The 27,956-nt window shown below is 37.1% G+C and overlaps 2 protein-coding genes across 4 annotated transcripts in view; both read left to right on the forward strand.

Moving 5' to 3' along the window:
- LOC110144829 (uncharacterized) overlaps positions 1-27,956 on the forward strand; it is a 102,392-nt gene that overhangs the window by 36,519 nt on the left and 37,917 nt on the right. The gene's annotated exons all lie outside the window — the stretch shown is intronic.
- IFNE (interferon epsilon) lies at positions 16,949-26,313 on the forward strand. Its single transcript, XM_070480745.1, has one exon. The coding sequence runs from the start codon at positions 25,628-25,630 to the stop codon at positions 26,207-26,209; it is 582 nt and encodes a 193-aa protein (XP_070336846.1). The 5' UTR covers positions 16,949-25,627; the 3' UTR covers positions 26,210-26,313.

Consider the following 27,956-nt stretch of genomic DNA (forward strand, 5'->3'; position numbering starts at 1 on the left):
CTTAATTGACCCATATCTTAAGTTTAGACTTTTGTGGACTTTTTTTTAATGGAGACCTCTTTTTCTCTCTAAGACAATATGGTACAACAGAAAAAACTTCATAACATACAAAAAGACCTAGGTTCTAATCCCAATTCTGTAATTTCCTAACTGTATACATGAATTTGGACAGATCATTCCATCTGTTACCTTATTTGTAAATTGGGGTAATCGTAAAAGAGATTATATGATACACTAGAAGGAGAAAAGAAAAATAACAGCTGTGCAAACTAAGTATGTAGGCCAGTTGGAAGACAATCTACAGAAAGAAAATAGTTGGAAATTTTCAGGAGTAATTTACACTTTGTTCAGTGTTTTGTTGCTTTATGTTGTTACTGTCCAATTTAAAAATCACTTAAAAATTGTGATTTTGGGTTAAAACACAGAACTTTGTTCTCATTTAGTCTAAATCACTTATTTACTAATTTCAATCAATAAAGAAAAAAAGGTGATATTGTAGTTATGTCTTGAAGAAAGACCCAGCTTCTCTTAATCCTGTTTTAACACTGGTTTATCTTATTGACCTTCAAATAACGATAATAATAATTCTATGATCCTATACATTTCTCTTATGTCATTGGCTTATTATGAAGTTCAAATTATGAAACTACTTCAGAAATGGGATGAAGTCATGTGAAGTTCTAAGATATTGTTTATAAAATTCTTTCCAACCTTCCCTTTCTCCCTTTATCCATGTAAAAGTTTGCTTTTGAAATGATTGAAATTTTAATAAAATTGAAACATTTTATTATAAACCTGGGTATAATGTTTTAAATCATAGGGTTCTCATTACTTGCTAGTATATCTATAGCAGCAAAACTAACAGCTCTGCTCATCTGGGAATGAGGAGGCCAAAAAATGAGACACCTAAGGCATCCACTACAATGGCTTTCCTATTCTGGTCACATGTGTCACGAAACAGACCAGAGTACTATTTTTAGTTTCACTGAGACTTAGATAATGTGTTTTTTTCTTATATAAACATTTTATGTACTTATTTAATGTATATTAGAAAAATGCATTAGAATTTCATTTTGAAAGTAAATTTGTTTTAATGTTTTAAGAGTTCTAAAGTGTTATATTTATGATAAGTATATATAACAAAGATTGTGGAAGTGCTGCCCACATACCCAGATTTTGGAAAATGGTAATGTGGGTAAGCAAATACCTTCTCTGGAGCAGCAGGGGTGAACTGTATGGATTGGGTGAGATATTTCCTAAAGTCTCTTCAATGTGTGGTCCAAACTGAGAAATTTATGCATTATTCATAGATGAAGAAAATTTTAGTTTTGAGTGTTATTAGACTTTGCCAGTGCATTGCATATATGATCGTATACTTAGTTACTGTCAAGAATTACTAATATTTCCCTGATACAAAAATAATACATGTTGTGTCTTTGAAAGCAAAGCCCAATTGGTAACTTATTTAACTTATATGCAGAGTACATAATGAGAAATGCTGGGCTGGATGAAGCACAAGCTAGAATCAAGATTGCTGGGAGAAATATCAGTAACCTCAGATATGCAGATAACATCATCCTTATGGCAGAAAGCGAAGAAGAACTAAAGAGCCTCTTGATGAAAGTGAAAGAAGAGAGTGAAAAAGTTGGCTTAAAACTCAACATTCAGAAAACTAAGATCATGGCATCCAGTCCTATCACTTCATGGCAAATAGATGAAGAAACAGTGGAAACAGTGGCAGACTTTATTTTTGGGGGCTCCAAAATCACTGCAGATGGTGACTGCCACCTTGAAATTAAAAGATGTTTACTCCTTGGAAGAAAAGTTATGACAAACCTCTACAGCATATTAAAAAGCAGAGACATTACTTTGGCCTCAAAGGTCCATATGGTTTTTCCAGTAGTCATGTATGGATGTGAGAGTTGGACTATAAAGAAAGCTGAGCGCTGAAGAACTGATGCTCTTGAACTGTAGTGTTGGAGAAGACCCCTGAGAGTCTGTTGAACGGACTGCAAGGAGATCCAACCAGTCCATCCTAAAGGAAATCAGCCCTGAATATTCATTGGAAGGACTGATACTTAAGCTGAAATTCCAATACTTTGGCCACCTGATGCAAAGAACTGACTCATTTGAAAAGACCCTGATGCTGGGAAAGATTGAAGGTAGGAGGGAAGGGGATGACAGAGGATGAGATTGTTAGATGGTTTCACTGACTCGATGGACATGAGTTTGAATAAGCTCTGGGAGTTGGTGATGGACAGGAAAGCCTGGTGTGCTGCAGTCCATGAGGTCGCAAAGAGTTGGACAGGACTAAGTGACTGAACTGAATTGAAGAAAGTCCATTTATATGTTGACTAGCCCATTGAGCAAATATTTGAAGCTAGGTGTGTGGTCTTTTTTCAGATAAAAGGGTCCTCAGTGCCCAAAGGTAGCATTTTCCATTGGCAGAGCAGGCACCTCACCTGTGTTTATGAAACAAAAGCAGATACCCTTTCTTAAATAGTCTAGAGAGTCTTCAAAGTCTTAAATCAGAAGATGCCACTGGGAGATTTGCCTCACAGTGCCTGTATATGTCATGAGAGTTCCAAATTTGAAAATGTCAGCAAAGATAATTTGCTAAAAAATTTGAGATTAAAATTCTAGAGATCTAAAAAGATGTGTCCTGAGGAAATCATCAAGCGTGTGTGAGGAAACAAAGCTGGAATGGCATTACAGGAAGATGATGTATTACTGGGAAGCAGGCCACCTTCATAGTTTGCATTTTTTGGAAATATGTTCTGTCTAATTGCTGAAAAATGAATGAGTTGACATGCTGATTCCAAATTAATTACCTGGCTGTTAAAAGAATTTCTAGAAGCACACTTGGAATTTCTGTGACCAAGATGGTATCTGCCCATGTTTCCTCACCTGCCTTTTCACTTACAAATCTTTCCTGATTTCTAAAACTGTGTAAGGGATCCATATAGTAGACTTCAGTGATTAACCATTAAAAAGTAGGTTGACTCTGTTGCTGTACTGTGGGGAGAGAGGTGAGGAGAAAGAGAAAGGAAGTAATTTGAGGAAGATCAGTTTCTAAACTTAGAAGAATCAGCACTTCAGAATGAAAAGGAAAGAAAAAAATGAAGGTTAAAAATTAAATTGGTAACAAGGCCACAGACTGAAAAATTAAACCATTTTTTTAAAAATTAGGATACAGTTATCTTACAATGTTGTGTTAGTTTTATATGTACAGCAAAGTGATTCTTTTTATCTGTGTATATATAATCAGTTTTATATATTTTTTAATCAAATTCTTTTCCATTATAGGTTATTACAAGATTGTTTCCTGTGCCATATTGTAGGTCTTTTTGTTTATTATTTTATATATAGTAGTGTGTATCTGAAAATCCCAAACTCCTCATTTACTCCCCACCCTCTCCCCGCTATACTGTTTGGTAAGCATAAATTTGTTCTCTATGTAAGTCTATTTCTGGAAGACCCATCTTTTATAATTAAACTCACTAGCGTCTGTAGATGAATAGTTTCCCTAAATTTAATGATTCTGCATCACTGCCTTCAGTGACTATAAAAACTCTAGCAGTTTTTTGAGAATTTTAGAAGTCTGGTACCTAACCTTCTGTGTCTTGGTCTAGACTTTCTCAGTTTTTTATTCATCATTTAATACTTATTAAGCACATATCATGTACCAGATACGTAGTCAGTACCCTCCCGTGGCTTGGATCTAAGGAAAGAGATAAGCCATTACAAGTTTGATTATGATGTGTGCTTAGTCACTAAGTCATGTCCGACTCTTTGTGAGCCCTGGGACTGTAGCCTAATGTCTCCTCTGTCCATGAGGATTCTTCAGGCAAAAATACTGGAGGGGTTGCCATGCCCTCCTCCAGGGGATCTTCCCAACCCAGGGATCAAACCCAGGTCTCCTGCATTGCAGGAGGATTCTTTACTGTCTGAACCATCAGGGAAGCGCAAGAATACTGGAGCGCCCAACCCAGGGTCGGGGTCTCCTGCATTTTAGGCAGTTTCTTTACCAGCTGAGCTACCAGGGAACCTGGTAGGGCAGTACTTTTTTGCATATGGAAACATGACAAGGGAACCTAATTTAGATAGAAAATGATCAAAGAATTACATTCCAAGGTAGAGGTGTTTTAAGTTTAGTCAGAGACTCCCAAGGGTGCTTTGTGAAGGGAGAATGCCTGTGTTACTTCTGTGTATGTCTTCACAGTACCTGGTATAAAACCTTACACATATAATACGTTTGATGAATCTGCCATGATGGTTATCAATGGTTGTGTAATGTACAAAGTACACTTCCAAGGGATCAGCTTTTATTAAGTTATAAAACACACACATATGGAAACACTACAGTTGCTGCAGGCTGTCTGCTCAGTGAGAGCTCATTTCCTTGCCCAGGCAATTGGGGAGTGCTTTATCATACAAACTACTGCTGTGGTTAAGCCCTACTGATTTCAAGGATCAGAGTCTCAGGTTACCTCAGGGAGAAGGGGTCCAGTGTAAGGATTCATGACTACAACTAGACAATGTCAAGAGTCAAAGCAGCTATAAGGGAATGCCATTTTCTTCACCTGTTGTTTCTTGTGTGTATATTGCTCATGGCTTCCTTGTTCCCTCTGAAAGTCTACCCCCTTTTTCTTCTTCAGTACACTTTTCTCAGTTCAGTCACTCAGTCATATCCGACTCTTTGTGACCCCACTAACTGCAGCACGCCAGGCCTCTGTCCGTCACCAACTCCTGGAGCTTACCCAGACTCGTGTCCATTGAGTCAGTGATGCCATCCAACCATCTTATCCTCTGTCCTCCCCTTCTCCTCCTGCCTTCAATCTTTCCCAACATCGGGGTCTTTTCAAATGAGTCAGTTCTTCGCATTAAGTGACCAAAGTATTGGAGTTTCAGCTTCAGCATCAGTCCTTCCAATGAATATTCAGGGATGATTTCCTTTAGGATGGACTGGTTGGATTTCCTTGCAGTCCCAGGAACTCTCAAGAGTCTTTTCCAACACTTTTCTAATTACTCATTTTTCTCTTTCTCATAGCTTTGGTTTAGAAGAGGCTGCTATGTGAGTGCCGCCACCTGCTCCTACAGACTGTCTGCATCACAACCTTTTAGCTTCACTTCCCACTGTTAATTGTAACAGGGTATCCAGGTATCCCAGTTCTAATTTCCAAGAGTCAGAAGCTGATGGGCTCAGCTCTCCTTTTGTACCTGACCACGTCATAGGGTTCTAGTGGAGGCACTTCTTGTGTCACGTACCACCTCTGATCTAATCATCTCGTTTTAAACAAACAAACGTGGCTACCTAGGACATAGACATCATGGGCAGAGGGTCTTTTCATAAAGAGTGTAAGTAATGTCTGCTTACACTCACCAAATGCCAGGACTGAATATCATTAATGTGTCTACATATGCTTAAAATTTGAGAATTATTTTCCTACTCTAATATATCCTAATCACACTAACAGAAACACAGATAATTTTATTGGTTAAAAAATATATCCCTAATTCTTGGCTTTCCCTTCCTCTATTTCTCCTCTGTGTCATAATGAACTTTGTTCATCAAACCAGCCATTTTTTTTTCCCATTTATTTTTATTAGTTGGAGGCTAATTACTTTACATCATTACAGTAGTTTTTGTCATACATTGAAATGAATTAGCCATGGATTTACATGTATTCCCCATCCCGGTCCCCCCTCCCACCTCCCTCTCCACCCGATCCCTCTGGGTCTTCCCAGTGCACCAGGCCCGAGCACTTGTCTCATGCACCCAACCTGGGCTGGTTATCTGTTTCACCCTAGATAATATACATGTTTCAATGCTGTTCTCTTGAAACATCCCACCCTCGCCTTCTCCCAGAGTCCACAAGTCTGTTTTATACATCTGAGTCTCTTTTTCTGTTTTGCATATAGGGTTATCGTTACCATCTTTCTAAATTCCATATATATGTGTTAGTATACTGTAATGGTCTTTTTCTTTCTGGCTTACTTCGCTCTGTATAATGGGCTCCAGTTTCACCCATCTCATTAGAACTGATTCAAATGAATTCTTTTTAATGGCTGAGTAATATTCCATGGTGTATATGTACCACAGCTTCCTCATCCATTCTTCTGCTGATGGGCATCTAGGTTGCTTCCATGTCCTGGCTATTATAAACAGTGCTGCGATGAACATTGGGGTGCACGTGTCTCTTTCAGATCTGCAAACCAGCCATTTATGGGACTTCTTCACTCACTTGCAAGATTTAAGTATGCAGATACTCCAAAAAGTCTTAACCGTTAGAGATTCCTTGTCTTTCCTTTTCCTCATCTTTTTATAATATAACCCACATCAATTCCCATTTTCTGGTGTTTGTCCTCTTACCATCCTTCATCATTGCTGTCAAGAATTTTGAATAAACTCTGAAGTACATGTGACACTGGAACTCTTCATGATCTACTTTAGATCAGATCTTTTAATGCTTAACTCAAAAATAATGTTCAGTGATTGAGTTAAAGAAATCATAGGAAGAAAAGTCTTTTCTAGATTAAAGAAATCAAGTCTAATATCTTGTGAATTTCCAAAACCTTTCAACCTTGATTTAATTCTGAAGTTATGTAATACAGAGTATTACATACATATCAGCAAATGATATGCCCCATAGAAAAATAGCCTATTTCTAATTTAATCTCATCTTCCATTTTTCTTCATGTGCTGAAAACATCCTTTTATGGCTATAGCCAGAAAAAGTTTAGCATTCCTTTAATTTTTTTTAGGCATTAACAGACTGAGTTTTTAAAATAGTAATCAAGTAGTGTGCTGATATGCAGAGTCTCCTATGGCATTTCTGTTGCTTTTAGCTAATATTTGTAATTCCTTGTTAATGTATGTTGGTTTGGGTGTTTATTCTCCAGTTCCTCTTAAAAGATGGCAAAATTACAAGAGAATATGAAAGCTAACAACTTAATTTTTCTCTCAGGAAGGCGAAGAGGAGTGATGATTTAGAAAAACACTGATGTAAAAATCAAAACCAGTCTCTAAGGAATCAAATGAGGAGTATCTAGATATCACTGCTGTTATTGACAGGCAGTTAGTAAATATTTGTTAAAGTGACAGTTTTCATTAAGTAGGTCATATCAAACCCCCACTGTCTAGATTTTGAAGGAGTAACAAGTACTTAAAAAACAAGTTCCTTTTAGGAGGAACATCAAGAGTTATTAATGACAGCACTGTCTTCCAGAAAAGTCTCAGAATTAACTGTGTAGTACTTGCTGAAACTTCATCCTTTGAAAAGATGGCCAAGGGTATCAACATTGCCTAATGGGCCGGGCTCTTCTTTTCCACAGACAACAGCCAGAGTCCTCATTTTTGTTTGAAGCCCAGAAAGATGCCTGGGTACCTTTCTCTTTATTTATTTAAGCTCAGTGGTCTTCATCTATTGTTTTCTAATGTCTTTAAGGGAGAGAACATGTAGGAGTCATGGTGTTATTGTAAGAACTTCATGAATTATTGCTATGACAGCCTTAATTATATATTATGGACAAATCAGAAACCACCTTGAGATATCAAGATAAATCACTGCCCACACTACTGGTTTAAGACCAATTTATGATGAAGATGCTTACAATTTAGAGAAAACTATTCATTAACTTATTGTATATGCATTGATAATAATGCTTGCCATTATTTCATTTTAGCAGTAGATCATCTAGCTTTAACTTGCAAAATCTTTGTTGCATTGAGTCAAAGAACCAGTGGTCTTCTTTATCTTGAAAATAAAAGTAAAAGTCACTCAGTCATGTCCAAGTCTTTACAACCCCATGGACTGTAGCCTGCCAGGCTCCTCTCTTCATGGAATTTCTCCAGGTCAGAATGTTGGAGTGGGTAGCCGTTCCCTTCTCCAGGGGATCTTCCCAACTCACGGATCGAACCCAGGTCTGCCATGTTGCAGGCAGATTCTTTACCATCTGAGCCATCAGGAAAGTCCTTAATCACTAATAATTTTAAAATTAATAAGTGCTAATATAAAATTTTAGGCTTTCAGAAAATTGAGTGCTTTTCTTGTTTAGAAGAGTGGTTGTGCCTATACTTGGTGAATTACAAAATGCTTTGTGCCTATTGCCTATCTTCATGCCCTTGGTCTCCTACCTTACTCCTCCCCCACCGTACATATCTGTGTGATTTTCTAATTATGGCTGAGTAGACATGAATTAGAGATGGAAAAGTTCAATTTTACTAAAATCTAAAACTAACCGCTATAGTTTTTAGCCTCGTACCCTTCTTTGGGGATAAAAAAAGCAATATTTTTCTTAAACTGTATGGGATGGTAATGTGAAAATACAAAAAATGTGGCCATGAGCTATGATTCAAAATTATATGTTTTTTAAAAGTCCATGTGATGAATATAAAATAATGTGTTTCCTTGGTTTCTGAAATTCCTCCAAATAACCTCAAAGTTGTAGTAGTACAATACATTATATTCAACTCTCTATCCCAATAACAGCTGACTGGCAGTATTTCATAGTGTCCATTTTCCCCCTTCTATGATATAAGATGCTTTCTTTTAAAATGCTGTTTTCTGCCTTGTACATAGTATTATGAGTCCTGAGAAGGAAATCTGAAGAAGAGGGGATATATATAAACATATAGCGGATTCACTTTGCTGTACAACAGAAACTAACAACATTGCAAAGCAACTATAGTCCAATAAAATATAATTTTAAAATTTGAAAAAATATATTGTGCATACTGATGCATACTTAAAAAAAACCGTAAGGACGTCAGAACCTGGTGTAACTAAACCATTTTGAAAGTAACAGTACACCGCCAGCAGGGGAGTCAGTTCATTTCAGGGTGATCTTAGTCTTGTTCTGACTTTCAGGATGGGTGAGATGAGCAGGAAGAGGCTCCATTTATATTCCCAAGGCTAATGAATGGTTTCATTTTATGACCTGGTTGTATTTGCTACCCAGTCACAGCGACAAAGAGGACATTTGTTTCTGAGTCTGAAGACTTTTTATAAAACCTTTATTTCTGCCCCAAAGTGGAGAACTGTCGCCACACAAGATGCTTATCAAAGACCCTGTCATTGTTCCAGTTTGCTCCACCCACGCCCCAGTTGCTACCTGTTGTTGGCTGTGTGTTACCATTTCTAAGGCATCTCCTCTTGAATTCCCAGAGGGGCCACTCTGAGGAAACAGTCTCCCCATTTTACATCTTTAGAATGACCTTCCTCATCTTGCATTCACACGTGACTCAAGGCCGCACAGATTAGCTTTCTTGACTTACTAGGTTGCTTCCCTGGTGGCTGAGCTGGTAAACAATCCACCTACAATGCAATGAAGTTTGACAGTGATAGATGGATCAAACTGAGGTGCCCTCAGGAAGTTGATTATGAAGATAAATTGACCCAACGTTAATAAGAATTTAAACCTAGAAAATTGAAATTGAATTTAAGTAAATCTGTTCAGTGTTTCTGCCTCCATGTTCTAGGCATAGATTTTCAGCCTTCATAAAGAACTTTGCAAAGTAAATCTGTTCAGTGTTTCTGCCTCCATGTTCTAGGCATAGATTTTCAGCCTTCATAAAGAACTTTGCAAATCTACTACACCTTTAGTGAGATTTTTAAGTTGCAATATCTTGTCTTCGTTTTTAGTTTATTTATTTAGAGGAGCACATTGTTTACTTGAGACACTTCTTATCTTAGCCTACAAAGAATATTTTTACCTAAAATTCAGGTGAACTTGTGTTCTTGGCATGGCAATCTATAGACCACTTAGATACCCTACCAGCTCATTGATCTTTTGATAATACTCTCACGAATCTAAGAATTTCCCTGGAAACACTTTAGGTCATAACCTCTGCACTCGTCATCCTTCCAGTACTATACCAAAAGAAATGTGTGACTAGGTGGTCAGACTGTGTTACTCAGCAAACTCATTGATCTCTGGGCCAGGTAGGCACCAGTCTTCATTATCTGCTTTTGGGTGGCTATATAAGGTAGCAGTATTGATTTTAGACAACTCTGTCTCTTAATAGTTGCTTAGAGCTTTGGAAAAGTGTAGGCTAGGTTAAGAAGTCAAAGGGCAAATGTTCTGACTCTTTAGTATTTTATAGTCTCCTGGTTTATTTTTCTCTTTGCTCCACCAAGGAGTGAAGCCGACCAAGGTCTCCTCGAGACTCTGAGATTAATGAACCCCAAATGTGACAAAGCTCTGTGAGGTTACAGTGACTTCTCTGGTGTTTGTCTCTTTTAATCCTTCAAATGTTGCTTCAGGAAAGGAAGAATTGATAAGCCTAAACTGAGATATTTGACATCAGAGGCCAGTGATAGGGAATCTTAGTTCAGTTTTGATCTGAGGAAGAATTCATAATATTAGGTAAATATGAACTGAAGGGGAAAAAGGACTTCAGAAGGGCAAGAAATAGGTAAATATTAAATTGCTAATACTAGGCAATTTATGTATATTACCTTATTAACGCTTATAACTTCCACATTATTATTAGCCTGCCAGTTTTACAAAAATGGAGACTTACTAAGGTTAACTAACTCTCCACGTACTGTACCTCTAGTGTGCTAAATTTCAGAAGCAGTACTATTTCAGGGTGGGGCCTGATTCCATTATTTCTCTGTCAGACTCATTAACTCATTATTCTCCTAGGTATGGGTCATGTTTTCCTATTTCCTTATATGTGCAGTATTTTTAATTGAATGCCAGACATTGTGATTTTATATTTTAGTGTGCTGGATTTTGATGTATTTCTTGTAAGCGTCTTGGATTTTGCTCTGTCAGGCAGTCATAATGATTGCAGATGAATTTGGTTTTTTCTAGTCTTATTCTTAAGCTCTCTTGACAGGTCTAGAGTAGTCTTTACTTTAGGACTAATTTAGTTCCACATATAAAAGTGGCTCTTTAAGGGATCTCTAATAGAATGCCTGATGTATTCTCCTATGTGGCTGGTGGAAACTTGAATGATTTCCAATCCTGAATATGCTCTTTAGCTTAAAAGTTCATGGTAATTATTTTCTTCTGAAGGTTGTACTTATTGTGCTTTATAAGGTTTTACCTAACATCAACACACGTTAGTAACACCCAAAGGCTCAAGAATATACCTCTCAAATTCTAGACAGTTCCGCCCTGGTGGCTTACTGTGACCTGCAAATTCTAGCTGTGTTGAGCACTGCAAACTCTGATCTCTCTTTCTTCAACTTAGATTGTTTAGGGAGGTTTATCCTCCCTGCAGTCTAGTCTAGAAATTGCCTCCAAGCAAAAAGCATCATTTGTTTCTCATCTCAAGGATCACAGTCTTCCACTACCTGTTATCCAGTGACCAAAAATTGTTGTTGCCTGTGTTTTGTCTAGTTTTCTAGTTGTTTATGATGGGAGGGTAATTCTTGACCCTGTTATTTCCTCATACCAGAAGTACAAGTCCATGGGGTTGGAAATGTTATTTAATTCTTTAAATCAAAAGTATTTTTTCCTTTTCATTTTTAAGTGGAGATAATAGGACCTCCCTCTCAAGCATAGTATAAAAATTAGAATTTTTCTTTTTAAATTACATATACTTTAAAATTTTTTTCCCATTATATCTTATTATAAGATACTGAGTATAGAGTTCCTTGTGCTATACTGTATGTCCTTGTTATTTACCTGTTTTTTGTAGAGTAGTGTGTATATGTTAATCCCAAAATCCTAAACAAAATTTAGAAATAATACTAGTGCATTTTCTTAGTGATGTACTGCATTTGTATTTAATAAATCTTTGAATGTCCTTGTTTGTACAATGGGGATAATAATAATACTTCATAGAATAGTTGTGTGTATTAAATGAATTAATATTGGTAATTTGCCTAGAACAATGCCTCCCTCAAAGTAAGAGGTATAATTGTTAGTTAAGTAAATGATTTTGAACAATTGTGGGTGTGTTGCCTACTACTGGAAAGAAAATTATCTTACCATTAATCAGCAGTGAACCCACGTGGCAGTTAGAGAAAATACAAGCCATTTCTTTGCTTTTCCCATTGAGATACTTTTCAGTCCATAGAGACCATCTTGGATAGCTGTCCAGGGTCCCATCCTATTCATTGTCCCCCTTCATTTTCCCTCAGGTTAAACCTCTCTTCCCTTCCCTGCCTAATTTCCTGGTTCACTTCTGGCCACAAGATGAAATGTCCTCAAGATTATGCCTCATCCTTGCCTTTTAAAGCTTTTCTCTTTGAAGAGCTTTGGGTATCTTTTATTGTTTATCTTATAAAAGCTTAGGTCATTTAATTTGTCAGAACATACATAGGACAAGTTTCTCTCTTGCTATCTGAACCACTTCTCATAACTTTGATGTGTTATAATTCTAAGAGAGACTCTTCACATTATTTTACCAAAAAATCCTGCTGAGGTTTGAAAGGGAGAAAAAGGAAGAAGATTAAAGACTGACTACGTAAAACTTTTTCAGAAGTGTTTCCTAGACAGTGTATATTCAGTAAGCAGTGGCTATTATTTGGATATTGCCTTATGAATGAAAACACAAGTAACAATGTTATCTAACCAAGTATTCAAACTAGAGAAAATCAGAAGTCAGCTGTGAAATAGGATCAGAGGGTTTTAGAACTGTCCCACTCCTGAACTTGATCACTTAGGTATATGGTCCGTACTCACCTATTATCAATTCCAGGGTCCAACACTTCTACTACTCTCTTACTAATATCTTGAAATTATTTCATTGTCATTCAGTGGAATATCACCTGGCAAAACCCCAATCCTGGGTGGACTGTGGACTTTCTCTGCTTCTGCTGAAAGCAAGGTAAATTGATGCCATTATTAACTTAGGTTCAGCAGTCTACCTAGTTTAATAGTCAACTAATGGGATGTGTGTATGTACACAGTGACATACACATTTGGAGGCTGGCAGATCCAAAATCTGTACGGTGGGCTGTACAAGGCAAGTTGCTGATTCAATTCAAGTCACTGTGGAATTCTTTCTTGCTTGGAGGAGATTGATTTTTTGTTTTATTTAGACCTCTGGCTGATCAGATGAGGCCCATCCACAGTATGAAGGACAGTCAGTCTCACTCAGAGTCCATTGATTTAAGTGTTAAGTCTCACAGAAACATCAAGGATAATGTTTGCCAAGTATCTAAATTCTTTTGCCCAGCGAAGTTAACATAAATGACCATCACGCCAGGTCAATATTACTCTCGTACCTGATCAGCCATCTCTTCCTCAACATTCTTTGCTGTCACAGCCCTAAATCTTGTTTCTTCTCTTAAACCTAGAATACCTCTCCTTTTATTGAATTAAAAACATTCAATTTTTAATTGAATCCATACTATATTCCAAGCTAGAAATATAATGTACCAGACCTTTTCAGTGTAAGCAAAACAAAGACTTGGCTAGTGCCTTGTTAGGAGAGAAAGAAAGTAACAAAATAATCACAAATTTTAGAGACCATGATGAGAACAATGAATGGGGCTATAAGAGCATGTATATGGTGTGTGCATGCTCAGTCATATCTGACTCTTTTCAACCACATGGACTGTAGCCTGCCAGTCTCCTCTGTCCATGGGATTCTTCAGGCAAGGATACTAGAGGGGATTGCCATTTCCTTCAGGGGATCTTCCCCACCCAGGGATCGAATTCATGTCTCTTGTGTCTCCTGCGTTGACCACCAGATTCTTTACCTCTAGCACCCTCTGGGAGGCATATAAGCCCAGAGAAGAGGGGTTGGAAAATAAGAGGAACTTTTGAAGGCAGAAGAAATAGCATGTGCCAAGGCAAATATTGATCCCAAAGATGGCCCATCAAGTGATCTAACCTCCTACTTCACCGAGAATCCAAATAGAAACCATCAGAATGAAACTCTGAACTTCCTCTTCCACACCTACCTACCTGTGTCAATGCCTATTCGTTCCTCTTTCCTTCCTGCCAAAGACCAAGCCTGCTTTGAGTTCCATTTCTTCTCTCTCTCTACTGACTTCTTCCAGCCAACCACTAGTCTTTCTCACTTTAAAAACAAGTCAAAAGTTAGAAATTAACAAACTTTTTCAAGATTTAACATCCTACTCCTGCTTGCATTCTATTTTTCTCCTCCCTGGAGTGATCAAATGTTTGTTGGCATTGCTTACATTGTTTTTCCACTTCTTAAAAGCATTGAAATTTGGCTCCCACCCAGAATACCCTATTGAAAAATTCTGTTTATCAAAGTCACTAATGACTTCCAAGGCATTAACTCCAACATATGCTTTCAAGTACTTTATTTTGCTTATCCAGTCATCAACATTGGACACTGTTAGACTGTCCTTCTTTCCTGAAAAATGGCTTTCCTTCTACCAATGTAGTAGTCATTCTTTAGTTCCCTTGTGGTGTCCTCTTTTACTCATTTCTTAAATACTGGTTCCCTTCAGGGGTTGATCTTAGGCTGCTTGCTCTGCTCACTCTATGTACAGAAGTTCTATAACCAAGAGGTCAATAGATGGGAACAAAAGATGCTCCCCACTGATCTTATTCTGATCTAAACTTCTATTTTATATTATACTATATAATTTGATTTTTCTTTATTGTTTCTCCTCAGCCATCCTAATCCAATTAAACCACATTCTGATGATCTTAATCTCTGCCTCACTGAATAATAGGTCTAAAGCAGTGATAGGAAGATAAGCAATCAATAAAAATGTGTTGAATAAATTAGTATTGTGAGGAACAGTACATGTTGTGTAAGTGCTTCTAGAACATGCAACCACTTGGTCCTTCTTTCTTTGGATTAATCGACATTTACTGAGAAACCATCCATGGAAGATAGACAGCATCTTATTTGCAGCTGATTGATTAATAGGGGTCTGCTTGGAGAGCTATGTTGAAAGCAGTTACCTAGGGATCAGTGGAAAAGAGTGCTGTAATCTATTAATAATGTCTAATACAAATACCATATTAATAATATTAATTGAGCACAGACCATGTGCTGTACATTGAGACAAGCATATTAATTGGATTCTATCAATTACAGAAGCTCCATGGGATGCCATTATGACAGTTGTCTTTACGTTAATGTAACTGAGACACAGAAATGCTAATAGCTTGCCCAAGACCAGCCAGCAGACAAATTAAAGTTGGGATTAAATCTAATATGCCATATTTTAGAGTTCATGGGCTAAAACATCATGCTATATTGATATATTCATAGTGGGGAGTGTAGCCTTTTTTACCCTGCATTTTTGCCATTCTTAGCCTAAATTAAACTGAAGAGGTGAAGAAAGAACAATAAAGGTGATGATAGTGTGTAAAAAGAGGGATGCTCTCCCCTATGATGCCTCAGTTACCACATTTCAAAAATGGGTTATTTAAGCTGGGGCTTCCCTGATAGGTCAGTTGGTAAAGAATCTGCCTGCAATTCAGGAGACCCCAGTTCAATTCCTGGGTTGGGAAGATAATGCTGGAGAAGGGATAAGCTACCCACTCCAGTATTCTTGGGCTGTTTTTTGTAGCTCAGCTGGTAAAGAATCCACCTGCAATGCAGGAGACCTGGGTTGGGAAGGTCCTCTGGAGAAGGGAAAGGCTACCCATTCCAGTATTCTGGCTTAGAGAATTCCATGGACTGTATAGCCCATGGGATCACAAAGAGTTGTACATAACTGAGCAACTGAACTGAAGTTGCCAAACTGACGCTCTAATACTCTCAAATACTTTAATGTGTATTTCTTACCAACAAAAATGTTTCTTCCATATAACCACAACACCATCATCAAAACTGAGAAATCAGCATTGTTAAATTAGTACCATGTAATACGCAGCTGTCACATTTAGATTTGTCCAGTTGTACAATAATACTGTTAATTGCGAATGAAGACTGTTCAGAATCACACTGCATATTCAGTAGGGATATTCTTTCATCTCACTGAGCATTCAGCAACTCATCAATAACAGTTCAGACTTTCTTATCATGCGCTGGTTCCCACGGTGGTTTCCTTCTGTGAGTCTCTGCTCTGGTGAACTCTTACTCCCTGTATTCTCCTGTCTTTCTCCATAATTTGAGGGAGAGCAGTTTGCCTTGTGTCTTCTCTTGTATGGATTCTAGAAGACTTACTGATTTACTGGTCTGTTCAGCTTTTTACTTACTATTGAGACAGTCACTGCTTCCTTGCTCCTTACATGCAGAATTGAAAACTGGATGTCGCTTTAGTTTCTTTCATTCTGTAGCAGTTCTTTGGTCTTTTTGACTTGTTTTGTTTTGTGCAGTGTTCCTCAGTTTGAGTTTAAGTAATGGTGCTTCATGGTTAAAGTTATTTACACTTGGCAGTAAGAGTGCAAAGGGGATGTTGTGTTGTTTGAGTTGAATCTTTTCTGGTCATCCATGATTTCAGTTTGTCCCATTTGGGGTTCACTTTGATCCTGTGAATGAGGTTGCGGCTGCTGGGCTTTTCCACTGTAAAGTTACTCTTTCACTTTTTAAAACTAGTAAATATTTACGTAATTGTGTGAGGTAATGTACATGTTCATTAGCTTGAGTATCGTAATCATTTCATGATGTACATGTGTATTAAAACTTCACGTTGTATACCTTAAATCTATACAGCTTTTACAAATAATAAAATTTTGTAGTACAGTACTTTGAAACTTTTTCCATTGGAAACTTTGCTTTTCTCGCCCAACTCAGCCTGTGACTTTTCATAGCAGCTGCCCTCCCCACTCCCTGCAGATGCTCAGTCTTCTCAGGCTCCAACATCTCACACCAGGTAATCTCTCCGTTTGGAGACATGCCCCACCCTCTTTGAACTCTGCCATCCCACCATGGCATCTGGACCACCAGGGGTCCCTGCCCCCTTCCAGTGCAGTGCTTTCTTTTTTCTACCCATTTTTTAGCTTCAGAATGAGTTTTTTTTTCAGGAAGAGAAAGGGAAGCAGAGATTACATGCTATTTAAGGTCATTTCCAACTCCTGCATTCTACAATAGATAATTTGCAAGTTTATGCTCAGGAAACAGGGGTAGAGCAGGGGTCCCCAGCCTATGGGCCAAGGACCGACACTGTCAGATGAGCAGTGGCATTAGATTAGAAATAAAGTGCACAATTTTCCATTCTTGTGGTGAGCATGGTCTTACTAAAACCACTTAAGAATCCATTAACTATTACATTCAAATAGTATAAAATCTCTGAAAAAAACTATTTGATCCTCACAGTATTAAGCATAATAATGACTGAGTAGCTTGTGAATCCCATAACTACATGTGAAAAGGAGGGTGGGGGAAATAATTCTTTTTGCTTTATCATAGGATTCTCTTCATATGTGTTCATATTCTGATATTACATATGTTAATAATTTCCTTCCTTATTGCTTCATAATAAACTATTTCCAAAAATTAAAAAATAGAGCACAATAAATGTAATGCACTTGAATCATCCTGAAACTATCCCCTCTACACCTGGTCTGTGGAAAAATTGTCTTCCAGGAAATCAGTCCCTGGTTCCAAAAAGTTTGGGAACTGCTGAGAAATCACTGGGACAAATGACCTTTCCTGAAATCATCACTGAAACCAAAGCAAAGTGAGTCACTGAGTAGTTTGGATCAGGGCTACATGTATCATGTTGAGTCTGGTCAGAAGCACAAGAACCAAGAGTAGGCAGAGAAGTCAGGATGTGTTTAGTCCATAGTCCCCAGAAAGGAGAGGGGTGATGGCAGTGAATATGCAGAAAGCAATAAATGTCCATTCGAGTAATCAAGGCAAAACAGGGAGAAATATTTAACACTAACCAGTAAGCACCTCAATATAAGTTAGAGTGATTAGTAATCTTATGCATTATGGGAACAGTTCAGTTGGTCAAAGCCATAATATGTTGTTGACCACAGTTATTAGACTACTAGATGCTGCAAACTTTATTTCTCTTGAAAACAATGCAAGTTGATATCAGGCTATAAGTAATTGATCTTACACTGCCATTCTTTGGTTTAAATACCTTCCTTACTAATGAACTGTTTTCGTGTATTTTTAACTCAGAGAGGTAGTCAGGATTCTAATTACAGCATAATTTTTTTTATTTTTTAGGCTCATTTGTATTGGAGGATAGTAGCTTTACAGTGTTGTGTTAGTTTCTGCTATACGGCAGAGTGAGTCAGGTGTACATGGACGTGTGTCCCCTCCCTTCTGGACTTCCTTCCCCGTCAGGTCACCAGTGCATTAAGTGGCGTTCCCTGTGCTCTACAGTACGTTCTGGTTAACGATCTGTTTTATACGTAGTTTCAGTAGTTCACATGTGTCAATCCAGTCTCCAATCCACCCCCCCTCACTTTTCCCCTTGGTATCCATACATTTGTTCTCTGTATCTGTGTCTCTATTTCTGCTTTGCAAATAATATCATCTATATTATTTTTCTAGATCCCACTTGTATTCATTACTATACTATATTTGATTTTCCCTTTCTGACTTCACTCTGTATGACATTCTCTATGTCCATCCACATCTCTACGAATGACCCAATTTCATTCCTTTTTATGGCTGAGTAATATTCCATTGTATATATTTAGCACATCTTCTTTATCCATTACACTGTGGATGAACATGTAGGTAGTTTCCGTGTCCTGGCTATTGTAAATAATGCTGCAGTGAACATTGGGGTGCATATATCTTTTTGAATTATGGTTTTCTCTGGGCATATGGCCAATTGTGGAATTTATGGGTTATATGGTAGTTCTATTTTAGTTTAAGGTATGTGCATACTGTGTTCCATAGTGACTGTATCAATTTACACTCCAGCAACAGTGCATGAGGGTTCCCTTTTCTCTACACCTTCTCCAGCATGTATTGTTGGCAGGTTTTTTGATGGTGGCCATTCTGACCGATGTGAGGTGATACCTTATTGAATTTTTATTTATATTTCTCTAATAATTAGTGATGTTGAGCATCTTTTCATGTGTTTATTGGTCGTCTGTATGTTTTCTTTGGAGAAATGTCACATTAGATCTTCAATTTATGGAAAAAGTGAATAAACAGAAACATACATTCAGATGATAAACTAAGAAGTCACTGACAAAGCCTATTTTTGTCACAACTACTCAAGTCTCCAGTTAGATCATGAAAGTGTTATATGTGATACATAATTGAATGGGCACAGTTGTGCTCCCATAAAACTATTTATGAAAACAAGTAGCAAACTGGATTTGACCCATGGGTTGTAGTTTGCTAACTTCTAATTTAGATCATTAATGTTGAGAGAACTTCAACTTCCAGGCCTGATAGATGACTCAATGCACCCTCCCACTTTAAACAACTGAAAAACAAAACATATGATACAATAGCTTTCAAATATTGAGCAACAGGAAACATAGAATAATGATCCTTGAGAAAAAGGAAATAAATATAGTTAGCCCTGTTACTGCTCCTGCTTACTGTGTAGAAAATTTCTAGGCTGCAGCACGAGGAGGAGAAGGAGAAAACCCAAACATGTCAGTGATCTCATTGAGTTAATTGTCAGAATTTGAAATTCAGAGAGGAAGAAAATATAGATGAACTTTAAGTTATAGCCATTGATCTGTCAAAAATAAAAAAGACTAAAAATAAATGAACAAAACATCATTGGCCCATATGATACTACTGAATGGTCTGACATATCTACAACAGAGTCCTAAAAAAGGATGAAAAATGTTGGAAAAAATAAGGTCTAAAACTTTTCTGATTTTGATGAAAATTATAGAAGCACAGATTCAAAAAACTCCCAAGCAGAGGACACAAGAGAAAAATGACCTCAAGGCACATCATAATTGAATTGCTGAAAATGATGACAGAGAGAAAATCTTAAAAGCTGTCAGAGAACAAGGAGAAACATTAAGTACAGGGGAATAAAATTAAGAATGATAGCAATCTTCTCTTCAGAAATTATATGAACCAAAAGACAGTGGGACAATACCTTAAATACAGTTCTGAAAGGAAAAAAACCTGTCATCTTAAAATTCTGTACCTAGTAAAAAGTGTTTCAAAAATGGAAAAAAGTGTTTCAAACAAACAAAAGCCAAGAGAATTTATTGCTAGTCAAACTGAAATACAAGAAATATTAAAGGAAGATAAAAATATTAAAGGAAGATATTAAAGGAAGATATACAAGAATAATATTAAATATTATTCAAGAAGAAAGAAAACAATACCACATAGAAATTTAGATCTTTAAGAAGGAATGAAGGACAAAAAACAAGGTAATCATACACAGAACAGGGAATGTTCCAGTATCCTGTGATAAACCATAATGAAAAAGAATAAAGATTGTATGCATGTGTACAACTTAATCACTTTGCTATACAGCAGAAGTTAACACCGCATTCTAAATCAACTATACTTCAATCAAAATTTTTTTAAAAAAGGAGTGAAGACCACTAGGAATGGTATCTGTGTAGGTAAATATGTGATAATGGTGTATGGTTGGTTAGATAGTGAATATGTGAGTAAATATAGAAAACAGATTTCCAAAATCTCTCTACTATGTAATTGACTAATTTAAAGGAACAATATCAATGCCTTTGAGGCTTAAAACATATGAAGATGTCTGACAACAATAGTATAAAGGGTAAAAGGGAGGAGATAGACATACATTGTAACATCCTTACAGTATACTCTAAATGGTATTTAATATTATTTGAAAGTAAAATGTAATATGCCATATAAAAACATAGACTGTAAACCCTGGAGAAGCTATTGTAAAAATAAAATGGCTAATAAACCAATGGTAGAGGTAAAGTGGAATCACTTTTTAAAAATCAATCTAAAGGAAAAAGAACATACAGGCAGTTAGAAATTATATAGCAAAATGGTAGATGTAAACCCAGACACATTGATAATCACAGTAAATGAAAATGGCCCAGACACTACATTAAAAAAGTAAGATTGTTAGACTGGATAAAAAGTAAGATCCAACTATATGCCATATATAAGAAACTCATTTTAAATGTGAAAAAAAATGTGTATAGGTTAAAAGTAAAAGGATACAACAAGATATAACATGAAAACACTAATTTAAAAAAAGCACAAGTGTATAATATTATACAAAGTTGACAAGAATAAGGAATATTACTAGGAAAAAGAGGGACATTTTAAAATAAAAGTCAACTCATCAAATGGACATGATAATTCTAAATGTGACGTACCTAACAGCAGAGTTTAAAGATATATGAAGCAAAAACTGATAGAAATAATAACAGTAGGTAGACAAGTCTCCGTTTGATTGAGATTTCAAGGTATCACTTAATAGTTGATAGAACAAATGGTAGAGCGAGCATAGAAAATTTCAACAATACCATCAACCAAGTTGACCTAATTACCATTTATAGAACAGTTCAGCCAACAAAAGCAGAATATAATTCCTTTGAGTTCTCATGGGATAATTGCCAAGATAGAACATATTCTGAGCTATGAAATACGTCTCAATAAATTTAAATTTCTTTAACCACAAGAAATTCAAATTAGAAATCAGTAACAGTATGATATCTGGAAAATTCTCTAGTGTTTGGAAATTAAACAACACAGTTTTATAGTCAATTGGATGAAAATAATGTGAAAGTCTTGAGTACAGATTAGCAATTATTCTCAACTACCCTTATAGTTTTCCTGAAGCTCTGCATTAAAGATTTATAGATTTATCTTGACATCAGGTCAAAAATTTATTGTCTTGATGAAGTAACTGGAATGTTATGAAAACAGGTATTATTCTTTTTGTATATTATAAATTGCCATAGGTCTTTGTTGAGCGAGAGGAAGACCAAGACACAGAGATGGAGAAAGAAGGGGGAGAGGGGAGAGAAAGAAGATGAAGAGAAAGAGGAGAAGAAGTGGGAGAAGAAGAAATTTTTTAAAAACACTAGTGAAGTTATTGCCACAATAAAAAAAAATTCAGATATAGTGAGATCAGACCCTTTCAGAAGCCCAGAGCAACTCAGCTCAGAAGAGCCACAAGAAGATAGAAATGTTTCATTTTTAATTCTTCTGTTCTATCTATAAAAATATTTTACCATAACTATGAATCCCTGGGAAGAATGTGGCTGATTTAGTATTTGTTAAGTGGAAGTCAACAAATATGTATTAATTGTTTATCATAATTTAGGCACCATGTTGTTGTTACTGTTCAGTTGCTAAGCTGTGTCTGACTCTCTTGTGACCTGGTGAACTGTAGCCTGCCAGTCTTCTCTGTCCATGGAATTTCCCAGGCAAGAATACTGGAGTGGGTTGCCATTTCCTTCTCCAGGGGCTTTTCCCAACCCAGGGATCAAACCCACGAATCCTGCATTGGCAGGTGGATTCTTTACCACTAAGCCACCAGGGAAACCCTTAGGCACCATACTATATTTTTTATATTTTATCTGCTAATCCTCAAAACTGTTTTATAAATTAGAGATGAAAAAGTTGAGGCAGATAGAGATTAAGTAATTTGCACAAAGTCACACAACCAGCTAATGGTAGAGAGAATATTCCATTCCAGGTCTTTGTGACTTCAAAATCCAAATTCCATAATTCAGCTGATAATACATGACAGATTTCTTCTTTTTCTCTATCATTTCCTTAAGCACTTGGCTTCTGTAGCAGCCAGTGGGAAGGAACAGAGCCCTTTGGCCACTGAATCACTTTATAAAGTTACTAGTTGCCCTGGATGTGAAAACATGAATGAAGTATTCAGACATTTGTCACCCTGATGACACCACCAAGCAGAGAAGCACAATGTACAGATGTCAAATAACTAATAACTGTAATGGAATTGCTAGGTAATTTTTGATCTGTGAAGAGTTTAAAAACTTTTCAAAGAGAACATGCTTTATAGAACAATATTCGGTGCAAACTATACATGGCTTGGATGTTAAGTTTATAGTCATGGGCACAAAGTTTAACATGACATAACTACCTTTGAATGGTTTCTACTCTGTCCAGTTTGGTGTGAAATTTTCTTTTCTTCCCAAGTCCCACTCCTTGACATCAGCTTAAAGCCTGTTTACCTTGTTAGCTCAGATAAGAGATTTCTGTAATTTGACTCTCATGGACCTGGATCTAAAAGTTCAAATTCCACAGCACCCAAAATGTTTGAAACTTTTTGATTGATGTAGTTGAACTTTTGAACAGGAAAAGATTCCTCCATGGAGCATGTTGACTCAGTTTATTAAGATCAGACTGACTAAATGATACCAACATATAATTGAGCTGGTAGATGACGAGGCCACGCATGTTTATATTCTCTTTCCAGCACTTGTGATTTCACTCAATGACCTGCAAAAAAAAAAAAAAAAAGGTCAAATATGAGATGTAACATCTTGTTATTACTTTGTGGTAGAGCACGTTGTCAGTCCAAGACAATATGGGTTTGTTAAGCTCCTACTATAGTTGTACAGACAGTAAAAATAGGAGTGTTTATTATACATTCGTAAGATGTCTTAATGTTAGAAGGCTGTAAGGCAATTAAATAAATAACCATTTATAAGACAGACCAAGAAAAGTGTCTTAAAAGGTGCAAAGTTCTGTGAGGATCCAGAAAGAGATTATAGCTCACTGGGAGCAGTCTAGGCCTGAAAGGAGAAGTAGTCCTTAGTTCTTGGACAGCAGGTACTGAGAATGAAGGAGGCAACAAGTGATGTTTTAGAGAAAGAAAATATTACTAAACACACACACAAGTCCGGACAATCCCATGGACAGAGGAGCCTGGTAGGCTACAATCCATAGAGTCACAAAGAGTCAGACATGACTGAAGCAACTGACCATGCACACATATGCCACATTTGGAGCAACAGTGAGAGATAAGATTGGAACGGTTGATTGGAGGTTTATTCTGAAGAATTTAGAATATGGAACTGGAGACTTCCTGGTGGTACAGTGGATAAGAATCCTCCTGTCTCCCAGTGCAGGGGACACAGGTTCAATTCCTGATCTGGGGAAATCCCACATGCCGCGGAGCAGCTAAACCCAGGCACTGCAACTGCTGAGCTCACTTGCTGTGACTACTGGGCCAGGTGCTGTAGCTTCTAAAGCCTGTGCCCCTAGAGCCTGGGCTCTGTAACAAGGGTGGCCGCCACAGTGAGAACCCCATGCACCACAACAAAGAGTAGCCCCAACTCACCTCACCTAGAGAAAGCCTGCGTGCAGCAACAAAGGCCAGCACAATCAAAAAATTAATTAATTTAAAGGGTAATTGTTAAAAAAAGAATATGGAACTGGGAATTTGTAATTCAAGAAGCATTACTGATATAAACTAGTCACATTGATTTTCTTTAGTGATTGGTACCCTAGGGAATATAGACTAACCAACTGCCCTCAAACTCTTTCCACATACGATGTGATTATTTATAATGTTTACATAGCATTTCATTATGTGGATTTCCCAACATTTATTTAACCATTCCACTATTGTTGGACCTATGCAGTGTCTCTCATGTTCTGCAATTGCAATAATTTTATAACAATCTTCTTTTGCTAATATTTTCTTTTTCATATTACTTCCATAGGCTAGAATCTTAGATATTGAACTGCTTGGCTCAGACACAAAGCAATTTAAGATTGCTGATACATATCTTAAGGTTAATCTGCTCAAGCATTTGTGCAAAGATACAGTTCTACTTGAGGTTTTAAATTTAGTAGTGTAAAAAGGAGACAACAGACCCAAAATGGAATTGCTTATGCTAAACCCCATGCCAGTAAACCAAGACTTAATATTTAACTTAATTGCAATTTCAACACCCCAGGAATGTAACCTTTAACCAGTCAACCTAGAATTACCTGGTTAGCAGTAGTGAAGTAATCTGTGTATAGGCACCTCCATCCCCCTTAGGGAGGCAACTTTGCCTGAAACAGTACATGTTTTTGTTAATAATTTTCTTTTTTCTGCCCCCTTTCTACCTTTAAAAACCTTTCCTTTTCTATAGCTCGGTGGAACCAATTTGACCTTTAAATTTACTCAGTTAAATTTTTTTTGTTTAATTTTTGCCTGACTGTGTTATGGCTTCCCAGGTGGTGTTAAAGAACCCACCAGTCAATGCAGCAGATGTAAGAGATCTAGGTACGATCCCTGGGTCAGGAAAGTCCCCTGGAGGAGGGCATGGCAACCCACTCCAGGATTCTTGCCTAGAGATTTCCATGGACAAGAGGAACTTGGCGGGCCCCAGTCCATAGGGTCGCAAAGAGTCAGACATGACTGAAGTGACTTAGCACACCCGCACACACACCATATAGGTGCTGCTAAGCCTCTGATAAACATAACTCCATGAAAGACTATTCCTTTAAGAAGAAAAACTTACTCTCAGTAAAAGAACGTTAATAAGCTTGACTAAATATTTAGAAAGCATATTGTGTTGAGTGAAACTTTGTGTATAATAAATAATGAGAGTAATAGAAGATCATTTTGGATGACTGGTCTGTTATTGTCTCAAGGAACACATGCAAAGAAAACAAATTCTTTTGATTACTTCCTCAAATAAACCAACACAATGGGGAAAGTGGAAGAAATGTCCTGTAAACCTTGTGAAAACAGAACCAGAAAGCTTAACATGTCAACTTGGAGAAATAACAACATTAGAAAACAAAGCTACAAAAGAGAACACTTTCCAGAATAATCTAAGATGCACAAAAATAAATAATCACTAGAGTAGGAGCTTTATCCAGTCTGCAAAGAGATAAGTGGAATATTTGACCTTCACCATGATTAACAAGGCTTTCTTTGAAATTGTGTTGGTTCTGTTGGCTTCTTCCACTGTTTGCTCCCAAGAGCTGAAAGTGTTTCTTTGCCAGCAAAGGAGAGTGAACCAAGAGAGTTTAAAACTTTTGAATAAACTGCAGACCTCGTCAATTCAGCAGTGTCTACCACACAGGAAAAACTTCCTGCTTCCCCAGAAGTCTGTGAATCCTCACCAGTATCAGAAAGGACAAGTACTGGCCATTCTTCATGAGATGCTTCAACAGATCTTCAACCTCTTCAGGGCAGTTGTATCTCTGGATGGTTGGGAGGAAAGTCACACAGAAAAGTTCCTTGTTGAACTTCATCAACAGCTGGAATACCTAGAAGCACTCATGAAACTGCAAGCAAAGCAGAAAAGTGACACCTTGGGCAGTGAGAACATTAGATTACAGGTTAAAATGTATTTCCAAAGGATCCGTGATTACCTGGAAAGCCAGGACTATAGCAGCTGTGCCTGGACCATTGTCCAAGTAGAAATCAACCGGTGTCTCTTCTTGGTGTTCCGACTCACAAGAAAGCTGAGTGAACAGGGCATGGAAACTTGAACCGTGTGAAGGAAGAGCCAACTGCAGGTTTTAAAAGCATAGCATGGAGGGGTAGTAGGATTTCTCCAGGCACTATTATATCTTTTTGTTTTAAAGTAGTACTGTTCTTTGGGGTGTGTGTGTGTGTGTATGTGTGTGTGTGTGTGTGTGTGTGTGTGTGTGTGTGTGTAGTGATCTTTGCTTTAAAGATGCACATTGACTACAGTTTTTATTTTGTGATGTCACTTTGTATTTTCTGTCCATCTGAAATTTTTATGAGTTGAAGCGATTCATTAATATTTCATAATTATTCTTCAATTTGTATATTTTCATAAAAACTGGCCAAGTAGATATAATGAACTTTACTGTAATACTTTGCTTATCATTGAATATTCATCCCAGTGATTTCTTTTTTTAAAAATTAATTTGTATTGTGTATAATTGCTTTAAAATGTTGTGTTAGCTTCTGCTGTACAGCAAAGTGAATCAACCATATGTATACATATATTCCCTGTTTTTTGGATTTCCTTCCCATTTAGGTCACCACAGAGCATTGAGTAGAGTTCTCTGTGCTATACAGTAGGTTCTTTTTAGTTATCCTATTTTATACATGAAAGTGAAAGTGTTAGTTGCTCAGTCCTGTCCAACTCTTTGCAGCCCCATGGACTGTAGCCCACCAGGCTCCTTTGTCCATGGAATTCTCCAGGCAAGAATATTGGAGTGGGTAGCCATTCCCTTCTCCAGGGAATCTTCCTGACCCAGGGATTGAACCCAGGTCTCCTGCATTGTAGGCACATTCTTTACCATCTGATCCACCTCCCTTTCCCTGTTGATATCCATATATTTATTCTCTGTGTCTCTGTTTCTGTTGTGTAAATAAGTTCATCTGTATCTTTTTCTAGATTCCACATATAGGAGACATTTTATAATATTTGTCTTGTCTTTCTGACTTACTCCACTCTGTATGACAGTCTCTGGGTCCATCTATGTCTCTGCAGGTGGCGTAATTTCATTCCCTTTTCTAGCTGAGTAACCCTAACCCTAACCCAATTATATATATGTAATGGAATATTATCCTTTTTATCCATTCCTCTGCTGATGGACGGTTAAGTTGCTTCTATGTCCTGCTATTGTAAATAGTGCTACAGTGAACATTGGGGTGCATGTATCTTTTTGAATTATAGTTTTCTCCAGTTATATGCCCGGGAGTGGGATTGCTGAGCCATATGGTAATTCTGTTTTTAATTTTTGAAGGCACTTCCATACTGTTCTCCATAGTCTCTGTGTCTGCTTACACCCCACCAGTAGTGTAAAAAAGGTTTGTCTTTTCTCCACACTCTGTCTAGGATTCATTATTTGTAGGTTTTTTTGATGATGGCTAGTCTGACTGGTATGAGGTGATACCACACTATAGTTTTGATTTCTCTATTTAGTTAATGTTGAGCATCTTTTCATGTGTTAGCCATCTGTATGTCTCCACCCATGTTTTGATTGGGTTGTGTTTTTTTTTTTTATACTGAGCTGCATGTGCTGTTTATATACTTTTGAGATTAATACCTTGTCATTTGCTTCATGTGTAAATATTTTCTCCAATTCTGAGTGCTGAACAGTGATTTATTTGCCAGAAATTGATAGCAACAATGGGAATATTAGGAATAATTTATATTGCAAATTCTGAAAATAACATCACACACTGAATATTTGTTACAGGCAACATAATAGAAGTAAGGCCAAAGGACGTGAATAAGCAGTTTGCAGAGGAAAAAAT

Source organism: Odocoileus virginianus, chromosome 18 (assembly GCF_023699985.2).
Source record: "Odocoileus virginianus isolate 20LAN1187 ecotype Illinois chromosome 18, Ovbor_1.2, whole genome shotgun sequence".
Taxonomy (NCBI): domain Eukaryota; kingdom Metazoa; phylum Chordata; class Mammalia; order Artiodactyla; family Cervidae; genus Odocoileus; species Odocoileus virginianus.

Bases quoted from the DNA above. Each gene is read 5' to 3' on its own strand.
- IFNE (XM_070480745.1), top strand. From the start codon at position 25,628: ATGATTAACAAGGCTTTCTTTGAAATTGTGTTGGTTCTGTTGGCTTCT.